Source organism: Conger conger, chromosome 10, assembly GCF_963514075.1.
Source record: "Conger conger chromosome 10, fConCon1.1, whole genome shotgun sequence".
NCBI classification, from domain to species: domain Eukaryota; kingdom Metazoa; phylum Chordata; class Actinopteri; order Anguilliformes; family Congridae; genus Conger; species Conger conger.
Genome location: NC_083769.1, coordinates 40,630,030 through 40,657,398, shown reverse-complemented (window position 1 = coordinate 40,657,398; position 27,369 = coordinate 40,630,030). Strand labels below are relative to the sequence as shown.

The 27,369-nt window shown below is 44.5% G+C and overlaps 1 protein-coding gene across 3 annotated transcripts; it reads right to left on the bottom strand.

Annotated features, from left to right (window-relative positions):
* Positions 1-3,518: 3,518 nt before the first annotated feature.
* LOC133139443 (transmembrane protein 201-like) lies at positions 3,519-26,669 on the bottom strand. Of its 3 annotated transcripts, XM_061258994.1 has the most exons (11): positions 26,426-26,669; positions 24,946-25,066; positions 23,894-24,088; positions 19,268-19,447; positions 18,342-18,682; positions 17,461-17,664; positions 13,691-13,920; positions 8,704-8,766; positions 6,379-6,663; positions 5,169-5,303; positions 3,519-4,576 (listed from the first exon to the last, which is right to left on the bottom strand). In XM_061258994.1, exons 1-11 carry the CDS (start codon positions 26,524-26,526, stop codon positions 4,479-4,481), a joined length of 1,953 nt encoding a protein of 650 aa, XP_061114978.1. In that variant the 5' UTR covers positions 26,527-26,669; the 3' UTR covers positions 3,519-4,478. The 3 variants fall into 3 exon arrangements, with proteins under 3 accessions (XP_061114978.1, XP_061114979.1, XP_061114980.1); XM_061258996.1 differs by lacking the exons at positions 3,519-4,576; positions 5,169-5,303 and adding an exon at positions 7,323-7,453 and having other exon boundaries at positions 6,565-6,663; XM_061258995.1 differs by lacking the exons at positions 3,519-4,576; positions 5,169-5,303 and having other exon boundaries at positions 6,546-7,453.
* Positions 26,670-27,369: the final 700 nt, after the last annotated feature.

Here is a 27,369-nt window from a genome sequence, read left to right as displayed (position 1 = left end):
ACATTAACACACATTAAATATGAGTACTTCTAGACAAATTAACAGGACGTGTAAAATGATGAGGTAGAATGGAACAGCAGAGATATTTTAGTCACTGACCTTTTTGGCAAGATAAAGGCTACATATCAAACAATCCCTAATCTAAAAAACAAAACAAAAACGTAAACTGGTGTGGAATCTTAGAAACTAATGTAATCAGTGTTAGATTAAATGTCAATAACATCAAAACCAGAAGTACATCAACAAATTTACAATATTACAAAAAAACGAACAAACAAAGGTATAGAAATGACGGCCTTTTGGAAAAGGATACATCAGAAAAAATGTTTTGATATGCTGTGAAATTCTGGCTTTCTTAGCGTTGAAATGGCAGACCAATGTGTCACGTGCTGGTGATGGAGCATGGTATTGAACCGGATTATAAAAAATGATCGCTACGAAACAATTTGTTTTGGCCCAGTTCAGTGGCAATATTTTTTTAAGGACATGCTTATGGCTTTACCTCTTATTTTATTTATTCTTCTGAATGTTAAATGCTGCCAAGGTAACCAGGACATTTACCTAAATCTTCTTAGAATGTTACCTGTAGACATGTGACTTAGCATTTTGTTAGTACAATGTTTTACAATGCTTCACACATAAAATCATTAAAAAATTAAAATGAAACAGACTGTTCTGTGAATCTGAACCTCATTTACCAAAGATAGATGGATAAGATTACATTAATTTAGGAGCCGTTCTTCTTCAGCACAACCCAGAAAGTAAAATAACAAATGCATGTGTGGGATGATGGGATGATATTAGCAACAGCACGATACCAACAACACTCCCCGACTTGAGTGTGCGTCAATCATCACCAACGGCCAAGAGATTAATTACTTAACCGTTTAACATGCAAGACGACAAATACATGATGAGTACGTTCTCAACTGAACATTCCAATGTTTGTGTAACAATCAATGATGGTAATTTGGGAGTTCTAGAACACAGACTTAGAATATCCCAAAAAAAACCTACACTTCAAAGGTTTAATATGGATAACATCCGTGATGCTAAAAATACAATGATGTGAATGAACTTCATCAGACAGGACTGTGGGGCTTGGGGTAGAGGAGGTGGGCCCTCAGTCTGAGATGGCCAGCCATTGTGTCTTCCTCACCCGAAGGGGAACAGTGCACAGGGGCATCATGTCTGGAGGGTGCATCATTCTCTGGGGTAGTGTACAGTCTGAAGTTTGGCTGATGACGCAAGCTAGTAACACAGCTTTTTGTCTCTGAGACAATAAATTGATTAATTTCCAAGTGGCAAGAAGCCATATTTTCTTCACAATGCAATGCAAAGTACCTGTGAATACGAACAAACATGACAATTTGAAATAAGGTAGATTTACACAAATAAAGATATAAAGTTAACCACTTCATGACAGCTTGGCGCTTTACAGATTTATGGACCCACAGAAGTACAGTATATACAAAATTGCTGCAATTAAAGAAATATTATTTTAAAAAAGACCAAAATATTGAGTAAAACATATTTAATTGGCAAAGACATGCTCAGACTTCAAAGGGAAAAAGGGGTTTGAGTGATGAACCCAGATCAACATGACTAACCATTTTCTTTAAAGCTTCCATCAGATCAGAATGGAGGATTCTGGACCTGATGATTTCAGGCTTAAGTCCACGTAGGCGTAGGCCATCTCAATTGAGCATTAAAGAAAGGTAATATCCTTGAATGAAGTCAAAAACCAATCTGTAAAACTGGGTTAGGGTACAGAATTGTACAATTAATACAGTACAATTATAGTACAATTGTTGGCAATGTAGTCGGGATGAGGCATTTTCATTTTTAAATATAAAAGATATGCAATACACACTGTCAAGATACCAGGCTGGCAGGTTTAGGAAAACACTTTCCTCAATATTTTTTGCAGTAATTACAGCAGTAGTATCCCCAGTAAGTCCACTTTAAGGACTGAATCTAAAATACTAAACAATAAATACTTTTTTTCCCTCTCGCTGACAGAAAACGGCTCTTAAGCTTAAGTGCCGCTATGGTCTGGGATACAGTAAGACATTCTGAGGTGACATTAAGCTAACATTCTGAACACCAGATATGAAGAATATCAGAGGACATTTTGACTCAAACACCTCTTCATATTCAGGGGACCACATACTCGTAAAAGTATCAAAGTGCTTCAGTCGCATTCCAAGTGTCTCTTTCTAAACCCAGATACAACAAGTGGAGCGTCGATAAAAGTGATTTGTGTCCGTTAAAAAAGGTTGTGGTACAAAAGTATCTCATTGTGTCTTTGTGCCATATATGCTGACCATTCATGCATTTTTCATTCATGAGATTTAGAACATCATTTTTAGGTTGATCATTAAAAAAAAAATATATATAAAAAAAATCTTAGCCTAACTTATGAACAGCTCTTGGCCGCGTTTCCCGAACGCGTTAAGAACGTTCTTAAGCTAAGAAAGTTCTTAAGGACCTTCTAATTGACGGTCCTTAAGAACTTTCTTAGCTTAAGAACGTTCTTAACGCGTTCGGGAAACGCGGCCCTTGTCACTAACTTGCAAGCCACAAAAAAACAAAAACAGAAATTATGTCTGAACAACACCACCGCTTTAAAGATGTTTGCAAAAAAAAACCCTGTAGCCTACATTAGAACAGCCATTACATCGACTCACTTCCCTTTGGCTGGGACTGCCAGGTAAACTGGGCTATTTCTTCTTTCCTTTAGGAGAATTGTCACATTGAGGAGCCAATTGATACATCATCTCTGATACAAATGCAAAAAGAATTGCATTGCTATATCAGAATTAGCAGTTAACAAGCAAAATGGCAATTCCGTATTGTTAATAAGCTCATCAGTGTTTCTGCCTGTTCTATGGAAGAATCCACAGAAAAATATATAAATCTGTCACCATGGCAACATGACGCAAGACTTTAGCAGGCCATACTGGTGGTTGAAGAACCACCAAGTAGATGTCACCCATTTAAAAAGTCAGTGCCCTTTCCGGCTCCCGTAAAGAAGTCCCTGTTCCTCTGAATCAAATGAAGTAAAATAATGCACCATCCCTCAGCACGTTAACTACCCATGGCCCTCCTCCTCACAAGCAGGCAGCACAGAAATGATAGGCGGCTGCCTGATCCTTAAATGACTTTGTTCACTTTGCAGAACGTTCATTATGGAGGAAGTGGTCCGCTGTCCGTGAGGAACACTACCCTACGTAATGAGCGGTTTGTAGCGTGTTGGAACTCATCGCTGCATCTCAAACAGAGCGACAAACGGTTAAAGATAAACGCACACACAAGATAACCAGCTCTGCGCTGTACACACCTCCATGGCACCCTCAGCAGCTCCTGCACCTGAGGGCAGGGGAAGAGGAGTCGTTCTGCTTTAAATAAACATGGCATGCAGCCCACTGTATGACAACGCAGTGCCTTTTTCACCGGGCAGGAGGAAACCTGACAACTGAAAGTTTGATATTTTTCCAGAAATAACACACTCAAAAGGACGCTAAAGATTTATAACTTTGCATTCTCTTCACATGAAAGACAACAAAATGTCTGCCCTGCTAGAACATTTAAGAAACAGCTTTGTAGAGAAATAAATGAATAACCGTAAAAACACTTGCCTTTCCCTCCCAATGACCTGAACAATAACGGCAGAACCAAGAAGGTTCTGGAATGTGCAATGAAAGTGACTTGATTTCTGTAATAACACTTCTTGTGTCGGAACATTTTTATCCAATACGTTTTCAGCTGAAACAGCGACGCCCAGTCGCCCACCCTCCTGGAAAGGTTGTGCAATACCTCAAAAATGGTATCATAATAAATATGTGCTCAACTCTGGGAAAAATAAACGCCCACTTAAGAGACTTACACACCTGTACACTTAAGCCAAACAGAACTTTGTGTGGACAATCACAGACTGGTTATTTACACTGTATCACAGAAACGCTCTTCCTGTCTTTCAAGTCAATGTTGTCAGAGTAACAAAATGTGTAGGAGCCTCAACCTACTGCAGCAGACACCAAAAGGGCTCAGTCACATTTCAGGATGTATGAAGAATAAAAAGGTTTCCATTTTTGGTACACTTCCCAAAGAACAGATTCCCCCGCAGTTAATACAGACACTAAATTAGCAGCATCAAAGATCCGAAAAATAAAGTCACGGCACCACTGCCGATGTATCTTATCGATATTTCGACCGTGGTAGGACCCGCATCACGTACCCCCTCAGTATAAAATTCAGAAGACTAAAACCATGATCAGTGTCCTCAGATGAAGAGAGGGATCAGTCTGTTCAGTCCAGTCAAACGATCAGAGGAACGAAACAACCCCACGTCCGCAGACAGAGCCCCTCCCCTTGCAGTGTGCTCAGATGGGATTGGACGGCGGGTTTGAACGCTCAGGTGCGATTGGACGGCGGGGGTTGGATCGCAGAGAGAAGGAGAGCGTCTGTAACTGGGCTCAGCTCCAGGTGCTGTACATGTACAGGGCGCTGAAGATCAGGTTGGCAGTGAGGCTGGCACAAAGCAGGCCTGGCCACAGAGAACATCCCAGCACACCTGCAAAATCAACCAGATGATCAGCACAAACAGCCCATAGGCACAGCCATCAAAACGGTAAAATACACTCACTGAACACTTCATTGGTATTTATTAGACTTATTATACTGCTGTAGCCTATCCTCTTAGAGTTCTGATGCGTTGCATGTTCAGAGACGCTCTTCTGCATACCACCGTTGTCATGTGTGTTTATTTGCGTTACTGTCACCTTCCTGTCAGCTTTGACCAGTCTGGCCATTCTCCTCTTACATTTCTCATTAGCAAGGCATTGCTATCTGCAGAACTGCTGCTCACAGGTTTTGTTTTTTTGCACCATTCTTTGCAAACTCTACAGACTAGTGCAGGTGACACCCGCCACCAGACAGGAGCAGCTAAAATTCAAATTGTGGCCGGTAAGATTTTCTACGCTAGCAGCCACTTTTGGCAGGCAACCAGCCGGGTTGTGTCGGTAATGCGGCTGATAAAATGCCAGTTGGTGATTTTTAGAATCCACAATCCTCTCTGGCCAGTGGATGAAAAAGCACACTTCCTGCCCTGTTGTGCAGAATGATAAACGGGCAGAAAAGCTCCAGGAAAGTAGCCGAACTCTCACCCCTCCACTTGGGGCTGTCAGGCCCGGCCCCAGTGGTGGTGTCCACCAGGCAGGCTGAGGATGTGGACGTGTTGGCCTTCTTCTTCTCCTGCGCGTCCTCGAACACACTGCTGTCCTCCAGCAGGGAGCTCAGCTCTGAAACCAAGCGCAGCCATACGCACATCAGACGGCCGCTCGAGACCGCAAACGTTAGCTAACGTTCGCCAGCATATTCAAACTTCAGCCAACAGTTTGAAAAGGTACCGAGCAGCGAAACAAAAATGGCTGCTGAAATGCTGCAGAGAGACTATGTTCATTCCATACGGTCCACCTACAGCAATCCTGCATACTGGGGTCCAGAACTGACACACTCACTTCGGGCTTCCATTTGTGTCTGAAGCTAACCCTTTGAAGAGCTAGCCATTGTATGTTCAAAATGTCAAAATTCTAAGTCAGTGTTCTAGATCTCCACAGCTCACAGCGTGATTAGACATTCTAATGCTGAAGTAACAGTGAAGAACATTCTCACCACATGCAGTGAAGGACATTATCACCAAGTCCAGTGGAGGACATTGTAATCATGTCCAGTGAAGGACACTGTAATGTATTTGTGATCTTACACCTTAAAGGGTTAAAACAATTGTGCCTCATGTACGACCACAGATGGCTAAGAGGGAACTTTCCATCCGCAAAATTCCCCACTGATGCTCAACAGCATCCAGTGATGTACCTCACATCATTTCCCCATCAAAGACACATGCGGGGGCAGACCTAATCTCTCGCTGACAACAGGCTACCTGAGATTAAACAGACTGTGCGGCTTAAACGCTTCATATAGCAATAATAAAGCATTTCCATCGGTTGTTTTCAATTCAAAATGATCCCCATGTTTCTGCCACCCTCGCTAAGGACTAATTACCAACAAAATCATAAGGTAACAATGTATGTGGGTTGGATATCAAGGCCTTAAAAGGAAGGCAAAAAGCCAAATCCCTTCACAAGTAAAACACTGAACGCTGTACACAGTGCTTTCCATCATCGCCTGAGCAACGGAGGTATTCCATCAAAGGCTTCAGGCTGGATAATTACAGTCGACCAGTTACAATGAAATAAATAGTTTCTGTTGAATAAAAGTGGCTCCCCCGCCTCCTCTCTCTAACATCCGCCGTCCATACGCGGCAATAATTACACAGTGCGCAGACATAAAGACAGGTTGGGGTTTGGCACGTACCATGGTTGGGCGAGGAGAAGGGGGAGGAGCCCTCCGGGGAGAACCCCCCGCTGTGGAAGTTGGTATGCTCCGAGGGGCAGGGGGGCGGAGCCAGAAGCACTGGGGGCTCGGGGTGGGAGGAGAAGAGCTGCAGCTTCTGCCCGCCCAGCTTCAGGCGGGCGGGGCTTATGAGGGGGCGACGCTGACGGGCCGAGCTGGAGGTGGAGGTGACGGACCCGGCCACTGAGGGGGCGGGGGAGGGGCCGGGGGAGGAGGGCCGGCTCGCGGACTTCAGGGAGAAATAATCTGCCGCAAAACAAACATTCATGAATATGTAAATATAACGGACGGTGGTGAACTCCACCTTATACTTTTGCAAAGGCTGACAATTTGTCAATGTTGTGCCAACAAAGCATTTAAGACCAAAAGCACTTGGACAAAGCACATAAATCATTATGTATTACTGTTATGTTCAAATAAACAGCAGTGCGTTAAAAAAAGTGTAAATATTTTTTAATAGCTTTTCGTTCAATATTTCAAATGTGGTGGAAACATTACACATTCAATTCCAAATCAAAGCAATAGCAAATTTATATCAAGTCTGCGTTATTGTTTTACAGGAAGCAAAGAAAAGGAATATTAATCTTTTCAATCTGGCAGTGCCGACATTTCTCTTCAAACCGTATAAACCGAATACATTTTTCAAGATTTAACTTCACTTTAAATTACTGAACTAATATTTAGTTGCATATAACTGCTGTGCATCTGCGTTGCATCGAGTCAACCAACATCTGGCACCTAGAAACAGGCATTTCTGCCCAGGATGAACAAACTACATTCCCATACATACAAACACACTTTTCCTGTGAATTTTTGGGTTTTGCTTCAGAAACTGCATTTTTAATGTCACCCCACAAGTTTTCAATGGGGTTGAGGTCGGGGGATTGAGCTGGCCACTCCATTACCTCAATCCTTTTTGTCTGGAACGTCGCTGTGTTTAGGGTCGTTGTCACCCATTCCAGGGGCATTTCCTCTTTGGAATACGGCAACATAATCTCTTGAAGTATTCTGACGTATTCAAACTGATCCATGATCCCTGGTATACAAACCCAACACCGTAGTATGAAAAACATCCCCATACCATGATTTTTGGGCCACCATGCTTCACTGTCTTCACAGTATACTGTGGCTTGAATTCAGTACCCAGAGGTCGTCTGAACTACTGTCGATGACCACTAGACCCGAACAGAACAATTTTACTCTCACCAGTCCACAGAATGTTACGCCATTTCTCTTTGGGCCAATTGATGTGCTCCTTGGCAAATTTTAACCAATTTGGCACATGCCAATTTTTTTACGGGGGCTTCTTGCTGATAGCTTAGCTTCGATCAAACGTCTTCTGCCTGTAACAGCACTTACAAGCAATTGTAGATCATCTTTGATCTTTCTGGAGCTGATGAATGGCTGAATCTTTGCCATTCTGACTATTCTTCAATCCATTTTAACAGTAGTAGTTGTTTTCTTCGGCTTGTTTCTGGTATTTATTTTGGCCATTTTAAAGCATTTCAGAAGATTTAAGCTGAGCATCCTATAATTTGCTGCACTTCTTTATACATTTTCCTCTCTCCAATTAAGTTTTTAATCAAATGACGTTGTTCCTCTGAACAATGTTTGGAATGGCCCATTTTACTAAGCAATTCAGAAGGAAATTTATTTTATAACAATATGTGAATGACACCTGTTTTTTCACAGAATGAATGAATGCTCTAATTAAACTCCACCCAGCTATTATTGTGAACACGCCCCTTTCAATGAATGAGTCAATTACTCAGAACAAGCAGCGTGCATGTCATGACAGTTCTGTTGTTTTTCTATTATACTGCTACATCTACAAGTAAAGTATTTGCCATGCAGAAATATCACTACTACTAATAACAGTGGTTCATCAGGTTACTGATGTTATACTGCTATTTTCTTGAACACAACTGTACATTTATAGTTACTGTATAGAGACTGAGCAGGATAATATTTTGTGTGCAAAGTGAATAGTTGTAATTGCCAATTTAATTTTGCGTAGAGGGTCATTATTGATTCAACAATTAACGGATAAAAACTGAAAAAGAGTTGGAAATGCACTGTTGTGTTTGGAGGCGCCTTACGTGACTATGAAAATCTCCAGCGACCTTAAACACATTTTAATGATTTAAGAGACAAAAGGCAGAGTAACAGTTCTAATGAGCCTAGTTCTAACGAAGCTGTGATTTCAAAAACCTGACCATTCTCTACTGTGAAAGCGACTAAGTGGATCACAACTGAGATGTTGTGACTGGGGTTGTGTGGAGTTACCTGACGGTGGGGAGTCTTTACACTGGGAGGACGGCCGGCTTCCACTGAACAGATAGCCCGAATCTGAGGGGAAAACAGAAAGACTTAAGAGGCAAATAAAAATTGTATCTACCTGTGCAGAAAATGCTCAACACCCTGCAACTAGGGACCAAAAAAACAAAAGGGTCCCCAAAAAAGGCACGCTTGTACTCCAAAGGAAGATGAGGAGGGGGAGAGGACCCTTTCTGCGTGGAAATGGAATACTAAGCATATAAGGCATATTGAAACAAACTTTAATTATGCTTCAAATATTCTTAAGTATAAACTAGTATTATTCAGTCTACCATTAATTCACATGGGTTAGCTACGTCAATCCACAGCATGTACTCGCATTAGCGAACACGTAAGTGTGCGTCACAGTCGCAGGGCTTAAACACACACAGTTGTTTAAGCTCTGTGACGGGCACGGCGCGTGTTTGGCATTCCGCGGCGTTCCTGGGAGCGCTGGCGGGAGCGATGACGGAGAGAGCCGCCATCTCGCGGGTCAGCGGTAAAGAAGCACTCAGAGAGAGGCAGGGACAATGCGCCCGGAGCACCAGCGCGGATGAGACGTCAGCGCTGAAGCAACGCTTCACTGTGCTGCTTTCACAACGCTACGCACCACGGCAGAATGTGTGATTCACCGCTACGGGCCAACAACGACGAGTTCCAGTACAGCAGCATGGCTAAGAAACATCCATGGCCTGACTTACGAAGACCGTACGCATACGCAAAACTATCAACACAACCAATGATTGGGGCAAATAAACACCATCATCATGGGTCATCTTATAGTTTTTGCATGTGCAAAAGGTCTTTGTGAATCAGACTAAGAGTATACAGTATATAGTATACATTTGGTAGTGACAAGTTCAGTTTTACTTGCCGTCTTGCCACCGTATCAGGCATGCGGGTCCACACAGGATACTAATCCTTCCAATGAGTGCATCCAGCCAGGCTTGTCATCATTAATAATTCTCAATCACAGCTACAGCAAAAAGCACTGAAGGAGTGCTGAAACCTTTAAAAAAATAAATATGTTCACCAAAAACGGTTCCGTTTAAATAAATAAAATTAAACCAAATCTGATCAGGAGAAAATGTGGGTATTTACAACCCTCCCTGGCAAATTCACAAACACTCAGATGTGTTGAGTGTTCCAGAGCACTGAGTAAACATTTTAAACTTCCTGAAACACTTTCCTCTGAGTACCCACATGATTGGCGTATGATGAAACACTATCCCACGGCACTCCTGATGTTTGGCAAAGACTCAGTTTCCCCCCTTTTGTTAACCTGCAGGGGGCTTCGGGGGGAGAACATTTTTAAAATGCGGGCTCATTGAGCTCTGGCTGCCACAGTCTCCCACATTTTACAGGGGTTATGCAGGCACAATATATGTAAAAAGTAAAAAGTACAAAGTCTGAAGTGGATGAGAAATGTTAGATATCAATTCATCATGGACTGAAAATAAATTGTGTGATGATGCAGAAATGACACGGTTGAAACCCCAGCCACACTGTCCACAGTATGCTCAACACACGCTCACAAGACGACAGCTGAAACCCCAGCCACGCTGCTACAACTGCTGACAGCCAGGCAACACATGACCACACAGCCACCGGCCTTCTCCCATTACATAAACACGCTTCTCACTCCCAAACAGACGACTGGGCCCGCTCAGAGAAGGAACTGAAAACACTGGACAACTGCGAAACAATATTTCACACCGGCAATTCTGTCTCAACACCCACAGCTTGGGCATAGGGAAACAAAATAGCACAATGTTGTCATAATGTGGAACTGGCATCAAAATAAAAACCATCTTCCTTTACATATATCAAACATCATCCCAATGCTCAAAATGATTTTTTTTTTTTCCACAGCGAAGCCCAAAACACTCACTGTGACTAAAAGCGGGAGCACCTGTCAAGCTGGCGGCCCTCATTAAAAGGCAGGGATGTGTGCCCTGGCCTCACCCTAAAGCACGTGTACCCCACCCACAGGCACACACCGCTCATTTAGTCTCCACAACACGCCACCACTCCCCGATGCGTCCTAATCCACCCGCTAAATACCCCCCTGCCAGGCAGCCTGGCACTCGGCCCACCGGCCCCGGATAAAAGCCCCTCTCCTGGGCTGCGGCGGGGCCCAGAGGCCGGGCATCCTGGGAGGAAATGGAGGCTTTGCTCTAATCAGCACTGTAGCACTGGAGCCTGCGCTCTGCCACTCTCCACCCCGCAGCCTGGGTACTCCCGCTCTCCACCTGACCGCCAACCCCACCCAGCGTTGTTATTCAAATATTACATCTTACATATGTATCTTTACTAGCAAAAATAATCAATATTATCCACGTCGATAATATTGGGGGCAGCTCCAGGTTTTTCCACTAGGACCTGGAAGGTTGAAGCTTCAAGTCCCAGCATAGCCACAATAAAATCAGTGCAGCTGTGGGGCCCTTGAACAAGGCCCTTATCCCCTCATTGCTCCAGCGGGGATTGGCCCCTGCTGAGACAACTGTAAGTCACTTTGAATAAAAGCATCACATACAAATAACTGTAACAGCTCATAATGATTGATTTACCTTGTCATTTAGAAGGCCTAGACTCTCTCTACAACCTCGCTCTCTCTCAAACACTAAATGGAAACCAATGGTTAAGAATCAATCGCACCTTCAAATATAAGCGCGTGAGATGATCAAACACGAGGAAGCTGATGGTTCTCGTTTGTTCCCATGGGCCCCTGCCTGAATTCCTCCCCATGGGTGAGGCACTGCCTCAGAAACAGGCTCGACTTCCCTCTTCGGGACAGAAAACCGCTGACCCGTGCCCTTCCCACGATGCACCTCTCCGCAGGTTCTACATGACTGCTCTGGAGGCTCTCCTCGGCCGACACCCTGAAGCTGACGGCAGAAAAGGCCCGTCTGTGATTCAAGATCACGCCCTGCATCCTGTAACCTCTCTGCTGCCTGCAGAGCACAGTGCCCTCCCTCAATCTCCTGGGTGTGGGGGATTCATGATTACTAGCCCTTTACTGTTCCAAAGGGCTATGTTCATTTAATCAGGCAGTAGAAAAAAAACCTTGTTTCAGGTTCTGAAACACACCACAGTGATGGATGCCAACTAAAAAAACTCCATGCATTTCTGCATGTTCCTCTCCATTTTTCAGTGCAGTAAAACGATGAAATGTAATGTAGCCATCATCTCCCAGATTGATTTGAGTTTAGATTAGAATGTAGATATGGGTAAACATAGACGTGTTTGTATGAATGTAAAGGGGTATGTAAGTATATTTATAATTTTTGGAAATGAATGTTTCTTTTGTAAAAGTATTATTTTTGTATATCTATTATTGTTTGATGTGTTTAGGGATTAAAGGGGTAGGAGGACATAAGTGTTACTTCTTCCTACTCATTTTCGCACGTAAATAGGTTTAAGTTTTAGTGCTGGTGGAGGGAATTGATGATGTCTTTTTACATTTTGTTTTTAACTACCGTTTCTGTTTTGTTACTATTTCACGAAATAAAGATATCAAATCAAATCAAATCAAAATCATATCAAATCAGATTATAGCTCTCTCATTCACTCTGATCATAGAACACCTCCATTATACCGGGGCCTGGGAGCAGGGGGACAGTCTGACACAAATCTTAAGAGAAATGCACATTTGGGCAAAGATGAGCGGCTTAATTTGTCCAGAGCAGGCTTGGCAGGTTCTGATTTATTTTGTAAAAGTACATTCAGCAGTGCAGTGGGAAATCAACCATTTCCCAAGTCCATGGAATTCAAAACGTACACAGCGAGTGAAATTTCAAGTTGGACAAGGTACGGAAAACAACTTTAAGAAATGCATTTATTTTGCATTTTAATGTTGCTTAAAACACAAGAAAATTGCGACCCCCATGGAATCACATACTTCATCCGTATCACATGAGTCTCTGAGGAACGAGGGAGCCTCCCAGAAGCGGCCTAACTCGACTGTACTTGTCCAAGTTGCCCAATTTGCAGATCCTAATCGGCCGTCTTCAGTCACTGGAAGCGGTTCATTTCCCGAGGAGATCCTACACCCGAATGAGCCGCCGCTAGAAACCGTCCGCCTTGATAAAGTTATGAAATTTCCAGCAATTAATCTCTGCCACCTGAAAGACGGGGTGTCCCAGGAGCGCGATTCACAGGGGAAAAACAAGAGGCGCTCAGTGGCCGTCGCTCGCTCACGCGAGAGCGGTCTGCCCAGACTGGTCGGGAACGAAACGGCGGAGGGGGGGCGTGAGGCGTGTTCAGCGAGCACCGGTAGGGTAGGCTCTGGCCGCGGCTGATTGGCTGAAACCCGATAGGGGTTGAGACGGGCGAGCCTGCTCGGCGGTGAATTCCGCACATACTGTGCTAAACTTATCATCGCCGCGCAAGCGAGCAACCGCGCGGATAGCTGCGAAAGGCCAGTAACTCAAACGCCGAAAAGAAGATCAAACGTGTGGAAAGGGCATTGGAATTCTCCTCACGTTTCTGCGGCGTTTCCCCAAATGTTCTCAATTTCAAAAACACAAAATTTGGCCCCTTATTTAACCCTCTGTGGTAAACATTACAAAATAGCACTTAAAAATGAATTCCCATGTATTTTTTACTTTTTTTTTTGTTCCATTTGACCTTAACATCAATTCTACAATGACATATTTTAAGTTTAACATTTGACCTATTATTAGGTAATTGTCATTTACAAATGACTTTGTCTAATAAGGGGTAATTTATTTTACCCAAAAAGCCCCAATACTTACATCATGGCCATGACCAGCTAGGTCTAAATGCATAACTGCAAATGCAAATTCTTACCTCCTACCCACTGAACAATTAGCACTGGAGAACATTAGCCTGGTTTGGGGGTGAGGTGCGGGCGAGAGAGGGGACGGTCCCTGGGGAAAGGGCCCGGTTCAGACCTCCCGGCAGGTGAGGGGGGTGGGGGGGGGGGAGAGCTCACCTGTGCGGGCGAGAGAGGGGATGGTGCCCAGAGACAGGGCCCGGTTCAGACGTCCCGGCAGGGAGGAGGGGGAGGCCTTGCGGACTCGGTGGTTCAGCTGGCGGCTGAGGAGGTGCGACAGGTTTGGGGGAGGCGTGGGGACGAAGGAGGAGGACTCCGACAGGGAGGGAGCGAGCGGGGGGGCCGGCTGGCCACTGTAGAAGGACCCCAATGAGCTGCCAGAGAGATACCTGCAACAGACGAAGAACACAGTTCAGCCAATCACACGCTCCCAACCCCCCACCGTGGACCTGCTGATTGGCTGGTGTACAACTGTGAACTCCGAAAGGTCAAGACCACTGTGACCTTGCGGACTGAGTTCAGAAATATAAAAATAAGGCAAAAACACAATTTGCTGGAATGGACAGGAGTGCAGCTAGACACGACGGCCAACAAAATAGCACTTCCTCACGGAATCAGCTGCAGTACCGGTTATGTGAAGAATAATCCATGACGACGTATGCATTAAGAGTTTGACAGAATGACCCAGAGGGAAAAAAAACAAAAAAACACCCGGCGCAAAGCCTTTAATGCACACCTCAGTGCAGATTATATAATGCAGAGTCATTTGCTGAAGATTGAAACTGAAACTTGGGGTTGTTAATACTTCGGGGCAATTCGCCCTCAAAATTCACCCCTTTTTTCCGCTGGCTGAATACATAAGTTAGTTTGTTATTAAGTTGGTTACTAGGCTTGCGTATGTATTGGCTCAGGCAGTAAGAGCAGTCGTCTGGCAGTCGGAGGGTTGCAGGTTCAATCCCACCCTGGGTGCGCCAACGTGTCCCTGAGCAAGACGCCCAACCCCCGATTGCTCCGGACGAGCCGGTTCGTGCCTTGCATGGCAGCCAATCGCCATTGGCGTGAGTGCATGCATGAATGGGCGAATGAGAAGCACCTATAGCACTGCGCTTCGGATAAAGGCGCTATGTGAACGCATTTCCAGCGGGGCAGGCACTGAGGATCACAGGACCCGCGGTGCAAAGCAGGCTGTGGTGCGGTTTCCGTTCAAAGATCACCATCGCACGCCACGGACATTCAGGAAACGGTGTGCCTCTCAGCCCCCTGTCATCACATTTACATAGAGCACGTACGCAGTCAAGTCAGGACACATTCCGCATTAGCATTCGCATTAAACGCACAAATATTTTCAAGTATCACTCAGTAAACAAGCTTGTGTCAGTCAACACGTTCCATTAAACTGATGCATCTACTCGCTACCGCATGACAAACCAGTTAGTTTAGAAAGATGAGGACTAAGTTAATAATGAGGAATTCTCTGCAGCGCATGCTACAGAACTGTTACTTTTAGCAATGTTTGTGAATGTTTTCATCCTTCAGTGTCATTTGGTTGTTAAAGGTCAATGAGGACATCTTAAAAAAAAAAAAAAAAAAAAAAAAAAAACAACACCATTATTTCCTGAGTATCGCTATTCAAATGATTATTTGTGAGGCAAAATTCATACGCCAACCTTGTTAACTGTTACAACATCCCAGCAACAATAATAAACAAAAAAAAGGAAGGGTGATCTGGCAGCCGCCTGTGTGGGAGGAGCGTAAGTGTTTACATTTACTCCACAGCCAAAATCAAATTACAGCCACCTTCATAGCACAAACAAAGATTATATCTTCAATGACAGGGAAATCCTTTCTTCAAACAAACCTTAAATAAAACCATTTGTGGGCATTATTACATTACATTATTGGCATTTGGCAGACGCTCTTATCCAGAGCGACGTACAGTTGATTAGACTAAGCAGGAGACCATCCTCCCCTGGAGCAATGCAGGGTTAAGGGCCTTGCTTAAGCCCAATGGCTGTGCCGATCTTATTGCGGCTACACCGGGATTAGAACCTTTATGGTTAAATGGTAAATGTCTGCATTTATATAGCGCCTTTATCCAAAGTGCTGTACAATTGATGCTTCTCATTCACCCATTCACGCACACACTCGCACACCAACGGCAATTGGCTGCCATGCAAGGCACCAACCAGCTCGTCAGGAGCATTTAGGAGTTAGGCGTCTTGCTCAGGGACACTTTGACAGAGCCCGGGCAGGGGATCGAAACGGCAACCCTCCGACTGCCAGACGACTGCTTTTACTGTAATGTAATGTACTGCCTGATCCTTGTCGCCACCTTTTCAGCACAAACAAAGATGATATCTTGAAAGACAGGGAAATCCTTTCTTCAAACAAACCTTAAATAAAACCCATTTGTGGGCGTTAATATTGCGGGGATTAATACTGCGGTACACAGCAGCTAATCTACAGTCACTCTTTCCCATTTCCTCAAAACACTGCAAAACAGTTTCATTGGAGTGGAGGAGTGTAACATTGCTTGTTTCATTTCGCTTGTCAATGGAAACTTGCAGTTATGGAGGGCAGTGCCTTTCCAATTCATTATTAAGCACATATTAATTGCCTGAGTAATAATGGCATTTTGTTTTGTTTTACAAAAGGAGGTTGAGAACACAAAATGTCCTAAACTAGTGGTGGGTTCACTGATCAGCGAAACACACACACACAGACACAGACACCCCAGTACTAATGCAATACTCCCACGCCAAAATGTACAACAATAGGCCTGTAACCGCCCCAACCAAAAAAAAAACCTCAAAAAACACTGAAAAACATCTACTGGTATGGAATGTGGTTGCCAAGCCAAAGCAGCTTAGGTTACTCTTGAGGACCAGGCACAGACCAGGCACAGACCAGGCACAGACCAGGCACAGACCAGGCACAGACCAGGCACAGACCTTCACTGTAAACAGGGGGCAGCCTACTGGCCCCAGAACAAGCCACCACTCACTTGGCATTATCACTGCTACCAAGCTACACTAACAACAAGAAAACCCCACATCTCAGAAAATACCATGTTCACAGTGCAGTGTGCAGTGCACAATGCTGACATGTCAACCCTAACCATACAGCACTGTCTGAGTCTGAGTTTTAGGAAATCCTGTGTGAGAGGTACATTATTAACCTCCGCAACATTAATCACTGCCTATCGAAGTAAATGCCTTCCAGGTCAAGAGGGAAAATGATCTAAACAGCCATTTTGCCAGCAAGGACAATACTACTCCTATATAAGGAGTATTCAGGATTCATTGAGCTGCACATAGCAGGTGGCACTTGGCTAGTTTGCGGGTGAAGCACAGTGAGGTGTGGTAAAGGGTAAAGCAAAGGCCTCCTAGCAGGTTACCATGACAATTCTCTGAAGACATAACTGTCAAATTCAAAATAAAGTTGCTGCCCTTTACTGGGAACTTGTTTGTCTTCGGAATCACTGGGTGAGTGAGAGGCCAGGTTTCAATTCCCACCTCTGACTCAGGCAAATCTGCAACTCCTTACGCAAACACATTCAAATTTCCGGTTTGGCGACCTATACGATTCTGGACAATCTCCAGACAGCAGATGAATGACTAGCACTGATGGATATTAGAACACAATGAACGCCCGGTTGTTAATTTAGAATCTGCTCATGACGAAGAACTCTTCCATTCCATTCTGAATTCAGTAGCTAGAGTGTATAAAGAATCCCAGAATTAAAAAATAAAAATGACAACAAAAGGACAGCGTGAATGAATTGTATGAATTGATAAGTGAAAGCACAGATCACTTACGTCAGAGAAATGAGTAAAAGGAGCAAATGAAAGGGAAATCGAAACATGAATAAGGCACACAAACACCACGCATACAAGGGGAGTAAAGATTACGATGCGTCAAATTCTGACCTTCGTCCTCTTGTTCTTCTCTGGCCCGGGGACCTGCGGGTTGCCACGGCAGCAGCGAATCCAACCAGACAGCAAAGCGATGCGGTGCTGAACTTGAGCGTGTCCAGCCAGCCGGCAAAGTCCGTCTTCAGGTAGCTCTCCAGCAGGTACAGGGTCAACAGCAGGAACCACAGGACAGAGGCCACAGCGTCGATTCTCCTCAACCTTCAGCATCAAAACACGTCTCTCTTCATCACATTACACAATTCAGACTGGCTAAAACAAGCACAGCAACAGCCAGCGCAATCTGCCGCCCTGCGATATCTTCTCCCAGCTTAGTGGAACTACAGGTTAAAGTTAGTTCCTTATTGATACTTATGAGCAGGATAAGCCTCTTGAAATGTCACAGTTTTCTGTGGGGTCCTAAAGTTGAAGTTCAAGCTACAGGTTAACAGAGCGTACATACAAAGCAACTTCTATTGGATTATACTAAGCAGGGGACAATCCCCCCGGAAGCAATGTGGGTTCAAGGGCCTTGCGCAAGGGCCCAACAGCTGTGCAGATCTTATCATGGCTTCACCAGGGCTTGAGCTACCAGCCTTCCGGGTCCCAGTCGGGTACCTTAGCCACAAGGCTACACAGCGTTCTTTTCCCTCCCTCTTTCACGTGGCAGGTTAGATCATATGGGTGTCATTTCCGAGTGAGCAGGAGAGAGGCAGCCTATAGCCTCGTGGGGAAGCTACTTGACTGGGACCTTGAAGGTCAGTGGTTCAAAAGTCTGTAGGCCCTTATTACCATTACCCAATATTGCTCCGGGGTAGAAAGGTTCGTCGAATCAACTGTAAGTTGCTTTTGCATTAAGTGTCCGCTAAATAACCGTAATGCAGCGAGCGGTCGCTCACCTGGCAGGTCCAGCCAGCAGGACGCCGGTAACGCAGGCGAGGAGTCCCAGGGAGACCACAGCCATCTGGTGGCTCCCGCCCAGGAGCAGCAGCACCCTGGCCTGCTCCAGGAGCTCCTCTGGGACCAGGTCCAGCAGGTCCCCCCAGAGCGGCCCGCCGCCGCCCCCGCTGGCGTTCCCCTGGGGCTGGGCCGTGACATTGGGACCGCCCGCCCCCTCTCCGCGAGACTGCGCGGGGTCTCCGGACCCATACACGCCCACCGAAACCAGGAAGACAGAGGCCAGGAACGCCAGCACCCGAAAGAGTATCACTCGCACCGGCGTGGAGAAGGAGTATGTGTTCTGGACAAGCAACAACAGAAACAATTAATAATAATAATAATAATAAGTTCTTGTATAAGTTCTTAATAACTGCAGACTTTTCAGGCACATATAGAAACTGCTGTAATTCCTACACCGTTCACCCGATTTGGATGTAAATACACTCAAATTAAAGCTGAAAGTCTGCAGTTAAAGCATATCTTGTTCGTTTCATTTCAAGTCCATTGTGGTGGTGTATAGAGCCAAAAAGAGGAGAATTGTGTCGATGTCCCAATATTTATGGACCTGACTGTATATCTTCAACACAGGTACGACGGCCGAGTACAACCTGGGAATTTAGGCAACAAGGCCAGGTCCTAACCAAGAGGGGGCCTACCCAGGTCCTGGAGAGCCACAGGGCCCGCTGGCGTCTGCTGTTACTCGGCACTTGATCGACTAAAGCAGCTGATTACACAGTTAACTCACCGAATCATTGGGTCTAACGTGGCTGTAGTATTTAAAGTGAAAACAGACCAGTAGACCCCTGTGGGATCTCGGCTGCCCACTTCAGTACTAAACCCTCATGCTACACCGCCATTGTGAATACCCCGTATAAAATGGCGGCACCTTCACGAAGGCCTTGTCCGTGTCGCGGCTGCGTCGGAGCTGGGGGTTGAAGAGCAGGGCGCGCAACTGCCGGTTCTGGTGCTTGATGTAGTACTCCGCGGTCGTCTGACACGGCCGACACAGCTTGTACGTCTGCTCCAGGTGGTGCTTGTACACCTCGATCTCTTCATCGTACTTGTCCTGTGGCAAAACAAAACAAAACCATCCTTAAAACGAACAATTACAGGTTTCTGATTGGCCTTTTCCCCTCCTAGAATTCCTGTTTTACAGGTAATATATCATATCAATAATCATACCGGAGTTATAACGTACTGAAGTATATAATCCCTACTGTATACATGCCAGCTTCAAGTGTCTGGCCAATAGAAATGCATTTCACAAGACACAATCAAAGGGAATTTGGGAGAGGAACATGGAATCAAAAACATTTCACAGCATTAAAAGGAAAACAGAATAAAATAATAATCTTGTAAAATACACATCTCTGGCAAGAAATATGCTTTTTCAGAATGCGCTGCCCTTATTTTAGGTCATCTCCAGCACACAGCAGACTGCATGTCACTCCTAACGGAATGGGACACATCCAACTATTGACTTGCTATGCGAATGAACAACCCATTACACATGAAATGCTAAATAAATCACATTCACAGAACTCAGCTTGAACCTGAGCTGAAGAAGGTGCCTCAATGCCAACTGAAAATAACAAACTTTCACATCTATCAATATTCATTTCTGTATCGTTCATAAAGTCTACTTTTCCTGTTAACCCTTTAATGGTCTGCTCAACTGTCTGCTAGAGCACATTTGGAATTTTTTCAGTGCTTTTTTTCCTTGGCGAGGACAATAAGGGTGGATTCAAAGATGACAGCATAAGCAGAATCTAACAAGAAAATGCAGCAGAGAAAAAAATGGCTGTATAACGAATGTCCTGAATGGCAGTCAGCCGTCCGTGAAAACCCCACCCCCCTTCACTCTTCGCTTTATCTGGATTCCTGTCAGGTCACTCAAACCTAAAGACACTGTGTTTGAGGAAGCACATATCCAAGATCTGGAAAAACCACTCTACAATCCAAAACAGATTCTGAGGCAAGACGGAGCAGTAGCTGGTTCAGAAGCCAGGCAGCACTAGCCTGCGCGATGCGATACCACACACACATACACACACACACACACACACAAGTGAAACTGATCTTTTGGGGGAATTTCTCATTTTGATTGATGACAAATAATGGGGGGGGGGGGGGGGGGGGGGCGGGGGTGTCATTAGATGGGAATACATGCCACTAGTACAGAATTAATCTTGTGGATGTTAAAGGACTTTGGCATGAAAATAAAGAAGTTTTACAATTTTATAACTTTTTTTGAAATATGCTGTATACCTCAAGATGTGTTCGTATGGTAATGAAAAATTGAGGAAAATTTTGATTTCAGCTCATCTTTAAGTACACAGTCTTCAGAGGAAAGAAAGCTACTTGGCCCAACACATCTTATACAAACGCCTTCTTTGTCATATTTGATGTAACTTTAGTGCCTACTGTATGGGCCAAAGGTATTAGGAGACCTGTGGTTATAAAGAAAGACAAAGATAGATGAGACTTAAGACTGTAAATTTAACTACCCACAAACTTTCCAAAATGACTGGATAGACTCCCAATGGTTTCATTGTGATTAAAGCCAATGAATGCCATTTTGAGGAAAGTATTGTCAAATGTTATTTTACCAAGTAAAACTCAACTTTGTGTTATTTTGCATAGAAATTGAATAATAATGTTTTATGTTTGTCTGCTGCTCTTGGCCTGTACTCAACTGAGCACTTAGTGAGGAGGAGGAAGGACTGAACCCAAGATCCATGTTATAGTGCTGCTTCTCTCAAGGGAGTAAAATATACTCTTTCCCCAAAACCAGTGAGGAAGAGAAATCACCATCTTTAAGTGTCTCCAAGCTGCACGACACTTAAAAGCAATTACAGAACCTTACACTGGCAAAACGAACCTGTAAACATTCTGTTTTCCTCTTCATTTGCTTAAGAAAACATCCTTATCTAGCATTAAAAAGCCCACACTTTAAACACTATCCATTTGAATAGCTGGTTATTCACAGGAGTAGTTCAGGCTAAACGCATTGCTACACTAAACATGCAATGTCTCACCAAGATCTGGACCTGCACTCTATTCATCACAAAGACCATGACCTACCATAATTCTAATGTGAGATTTAAAAACAAATTGTATTTATTTTATTTTACTTCGTATAATTGTCGTAAATTCCGTCTACAGATTAAAAGAAAACAAATCGACTTTCATCATAGTTACAAACAATCAGTACATTTCTGTCCAAAGATTATACTATATCCTATTGCATACCTATATACCCTGTACAAACACACACATACACACACACACACACACCTGTAGATGTGTCTGACATGCATTTGTTTGTGCAAATTTGCAGATGCACGCTGTAATTTGCATGATCCCTCAGTTTTGATATGGAGATCATTCTAACAGTGTTTTCCGTTGTCTCCACACATATACATCCATGCTTACATCCCCTTTGCAAAAAAAAACCCATCATTTCTTCTAAGTAACAGATTTGCAATGCAAAATAGTTGTCTGTCCATCCGCTTACTGTTAGGCCTACTGCAGCAGTTCATCTGAGTGGAGTTTGCATGTTCACCCTGCGTTTGTGTAGGTTTCCTCCCACACCGAAAGACACATGTAGTATACTCAAGGGCACGTATGTCGTATTCCTGCCCTGGACCACGGCACTGGCTTCAGAACTGGTGTTGGGCCATGGGCGCCGCACTGTAGCAGCCCACTGGTCCTCAGTAGTGAGGACGGGTTAAATGCAGAAGACAACTTAACCCCATGGGGTTCAATAAAGTATCACATAATTTTCTCACATGGTACTCCACCAGCGAGAGGTCACGACGGCCTCTTTTTGAAGCCCCTCCTCAAACAATTATCCCAGTTGTGCCACCTCAATAATCTAAGTTAATAAAGTAACTGACACCAATTAAGCACAGATTATGATGGACAGTGATGTTTACAAATCACTCAAATGTTAAATTCAGGAGCACTGTCTGAAGTGAATGCTTTTCATAGCATTTAAACATTTAAGCACTTCCATCCATGTTCACTTTCCTTCCTGACTGTTCCGATATTAGATCAACCAATTGTTTATAAATATCTCAATTAGAAACGGAACTACATGAACAGTCACTTCACAGTGCCATTGGAGTGCCTATGGGGACCCCTTGAGGATAACCATTGAAATTCAAGTTTAAATCCCTGCAGGTCACATGGTGGAGACAAACCGGTGGCCCTAGTTAAGACACTTACACTTACGCTGGCGTCTCAGGTAACGTGTAGGCAAACAAGTGGGCAACTTGGAAGTTTTCATTTTCTTTCTCGGCTTAGGGTCCCTTGCTTAGGAAAGTCAAATTTTACCTACAGATCTTCAATGGCATCAATCTTCAATGGCATCTTCAATGGCATCAATGTCAATTCAAACCTTGAATTGTTGGTTGGTTGACTGAACGCAAGCTATTTTCCTGTGAGGGTTTCAAGCCAGAATATGTGCACATATCCTCACTAACCTTTATAATCTCTCTGTTTTCTCCCGTGTTTACCTTCCCTCCCCAGCTGTGGAGACAAAGTCCCCTTGTGGAATACCAAAGGAATACATGGGGGGCATGATGAATACACACAGCGCACTCTCTGGTGTTTAAACTAGGCATTACACCAACCGGAAACAACCTCCGAGTGCTTGTTCAGAGCAGTTCCCATTGCTAAAGCCAATTTACTGTCTTGGTTAGTTGTCCACGTAAGTTGCACTTACACAATAAAGTGTACAGTTCTGGTTTAATGTCCTTGCTCAATGAACTAGCCTAAAGAAGGTCCACTGTGTTGGTTTACATTCTAACCGGAACTGCAATTCCAGAATATCAACAAGCTGACCATTTTTCTTAATTAGGCGTTTTTCATATCTAGAGGGATTATTTACCCTCTTAAGCCACAGTCTATGTACCTTTATCTGACAGTTCTCAAACTGAATGTGCAATGCACTAGAATAAGTCTTAAAGAATGGAAAATAATAAAAAATCCCTCAGCTCAGAATCAGAAATTCCAGGAGCCTAGTTTCTCAAAACAGGACAGCGAATAACAAAAAAATGCCAAATAACCACAGCCAATGAACACTTTGTGCATGTCTCTTCATGTGTGTGGGCTAACTATACCAGGCAATCAATCACAAGGAGCTCATGTAAGCTGTCAGGTTGCTGGAAGATGGACACCGCTACGTGGTTCAGCCACAGCAATCCTTTTGTGCAGAAGAATAAACTCGTTCTCTATGTATATTCACCATAAGTGCCAAATATCATGAGAAAACGCCAAGATACTTTACACATTCACAGATTCCCTTATGTCTAACACCAGCTGCCTGGACTGTCCAACTCTTGGCAAAAGCACAGGGGTTCATTCGGCACCTGTGCTAACAGAGCATTACTGAAAACAACTGCACAGCAAGCGCGCAACACTACCCCACAATGACACCCGGAGGCGCCAGCACGGCACATGTGCAGCACTACCCCCACGAGACACCCGGAGGCCCTGGCACACGTACGTCTTCCCGGGGCAGGAAGGAGGACAGCTGCCTGATTTTCAGCGTCTGGTTGTTGTTGCACTTCTTGCAGAGCAGCAGCTGGCCGTTGACGCGCTGCGGCCTCCTGGGCGACTCGTGCAGGGAGAAGCCCGGAGACACGCCGTGGTTCAGGTGCTCCAGGTACTGCGCCGGGATGGGCTTGTTGTAGTCTCCGTTCTAGAGATGAGCGCGGGTGAGAAAATGGTAAATGGTAAATGGTTGGCATTTATATAGCGCTTTTATTCAAGGCGCTGTACAATTGATGCTTCTCATTGACCCAGTCAAACACACACACTCATACCAATGGTGACTGGCTGCACCTAGACAAATCAAAGTGTCGCACGATGTTTCGCATTTATATTTCGGGGGAAGGTCTGCAATGACTGCTCTGTTGTCTCGATGGTAACAAGATGCCAAACAGCTGATGTTTACATTTCTGAAAACCAAATTGGGAACAGTGCATGTACAGTGACAATGCAAAACATTTGTCAGACACCTGTTAGACAGAGGGCCCCTTGAGCACCATTGGAGGAACTTAACTGCGATTTATATTGATTCATTTACTAACACTGATCTTCAGACCCCAGAAGAGGCATATCATAAGCATACTCCTCAAGTGCTTCTACACTGTTTTACAGCGGAGAGCACATGAGAATGCTCAGTAATAAAACCAAAGACATGATGTTACCATAGACCATAGACCATAGACAGTTAGGGTCTAAAGAATCTGTATTTCCAACTGTAAACGATCACCTCCCTGCTACTGGACAGGTAACGCAATTGAACCCAAGGATCCCAGGCTGATTAAAACCACCTTTTAAACAAACTGTGTCTACTGCTGTAGACTTCAGTTCATCAATGGCTGATGGCAAAGCCTAGGCACACCCCTGCAATTACAGGGTCAGACTAGACTAACTATGAACAACCCCAACCACCTCAGGAGGTCAAGAGTGAACAAGTCGCACAAGCACTGCGATTATGGTTACCCTTCACTCGACAGACCCTCCCCCCTGATTTGACCAAACAGAACTCACCTCCTGGAACCCGTTGTACTGGTCACAGTAGGGGCAGTCCCAGCAGTTCCGGTTCCCGTAGGGGACCTCTGTGTCCTGGTCGCAAAACCAGCAGTTCACGTTCACATGCGTTGGCTTCTTTCTGCAGGAAAGGTAGACCTTTCAGAACGGCACACTTCCATCACCTTAGTGACCCGTCTACCAAACATTAGACAGACACACGCGTGTTAGATCAGCGTTTCCCAACAAGTGTGTAACAGCATTTTGGTCTGCCATCAGGAGAGTACAGGTGGGACGTGTGAAAAATCCTTCAAAATTTAAAAACTTTGAATGAACAAATCCGATTTGCAAAAAAGGCAAAATACATGGCACCAAAATGCATATTGCCCAATTAAAACTGAAAGAACACGTAGGTCTACCGTTAACCCGTCACAGCAACGTCAGTATATCGCTGTGTTTCACGAAAGTAAAACGTTGGGATATGCAGAGTTAGATCACGTTATAGGTGCAACATCCCTGGCACCCAACCTCTCACTAGATATGTGGCCATTTCAAGTCAATTTACCAGTCAAACTGCCCAATTTGAAAAGTTAAGAACCTTACAAGCTTGCTCCAATTGGCTTCATAATCCATATGAGCTGGCTGGAAACTATGATTTGTTACTTTTCGTCTGTTTAAAGTAACTGCTTTTCCGATATCATGAGTGACTATTGGGGACCGTCTGGTTGTTTGTGATGCTAAAGCACTTGTTCTCTGTGCAGTGTTTTACCTATGGTCTGGTATTGAATCTTGACCTTGCTGTGTAGTGGTGACAGCGGCATGCAGTGAACAGATCGGCGTTTACATCAATATTACGGATTCGTGCACCTGGTTCCAGGTGCAAGTGAGATGGCATTTAAGACATGTCATGACGACTATAGCGTAATAATGATAAATATTATGTTTTGGTTTGGGAGATTGTAAAGGTTTTCGCTTAATCTGGTCAAGCAAACAAAACTACGAGCAACAACAAACCTGCCAGAGACACGCGGTCTGACTTAGTTATTAACGTTAGCTAGCCAGCTAATGCTTCTGCAAAGTTCCTCTTGGTTGCAATTTCTCATTCCATTGGGCAACAAGCTAGCTACTGGTTTGTGGTAGATAGATTGTCATGTTAACTTTATAACGGTACCTTGCGTTATCAGTCTGAATCATTTCGCCACATGGCTAATGTTGTCATGTTGACATGCTAGCTAGCTACAGTAACTTACATTCTACGTACAGTATCAACTTAGCAAGACAGCGTGGGAGCAAGAAGCTGACCTTCTAATACTCATAACGGTTTGCTAGCCATTTGCTAACTCTATGGTCGTTATGTTTGTAGCTAGCTAGCAAGCAAAGTAACTAGTCTAGCTAACGATCCCGTCAGCTAAATACAGCTAGTGGCGCGCCGGCAGCGTGCAGGGCCTTTTTGTGTGCATAACACAGATGTAGCAAGCTAGCCGAAAAGCTAGCTACTTACCTCGTTGAAATTTTGTAAATCAACGTTCCAGCAGCCGCAGCTCCGACTCCCCCATACAGTATCTGAGGGTACTGCGACAGAATTTCGGTAAATGCTTCCATTACTGTCGAAGTCCCAAAGAAAACTAGCGCTACAATATTAGCGGCAAAGCTGATGAAATGATAGGAACACGCGAAAACAGCGGCAGGAACGGAGCGCGCTCGGGAAGCCAGTTTGACCTAAGGTAACCAATGCTCCGCTAACAAGCCCCGCCCCATGAGCTGGGAAATCCTAAGATCGTGGACAGCCAAGATATAGCAATTAAGTTATTTTTCCCGTCTTCAAACTTCAGTGCGCCCTCTGTTGGCGATTAGAGCTAACAGGCAGGGAAATTGATATGAAAAAGTGAGTGGGCGATGCGGTGGGGAAGACCCACAGAACCACCGCCTAGACTTGTACTGCATATACCCTCCACTTAATTAAGGAGGCTTGCCTGCCAGCAACAAATTTCATGCGTATGTACGTTTCACGAGTGTATGCATCCACTTAATAGTAGTGTGTAAGAGGAAGTATTAATCAATCCTGAGCCACTGAAACTAAAGGTCCAGTTTCAGCTAGTGAAGGAAACATCTTTAAATTCATACTACACTAAACTGGTGTTTTCTCGACTTTCCCCCCTCATTCATTCATTCATTCATTCATTCTCCTAACCCGCTTATCCTGAACAGGGTCGCAGGGGGGCTGGAGCCTATGCTATGTATGCTATCCCAGCATACATTGGGCGAAAGGCAGGAATACACCCTGGACAGGCCGCCAGTCCATCGCAGAGCACACACACCATTCACTCACACACTCCTACCTACGGGCAGTCTCCAATCAGCCTAACCTGCATGTCTTTGGACTGTGGGAGGAAACCGGAGTACCCGGAGGAAACCCACGCAGACACGGGGAGAACATGCAAACTC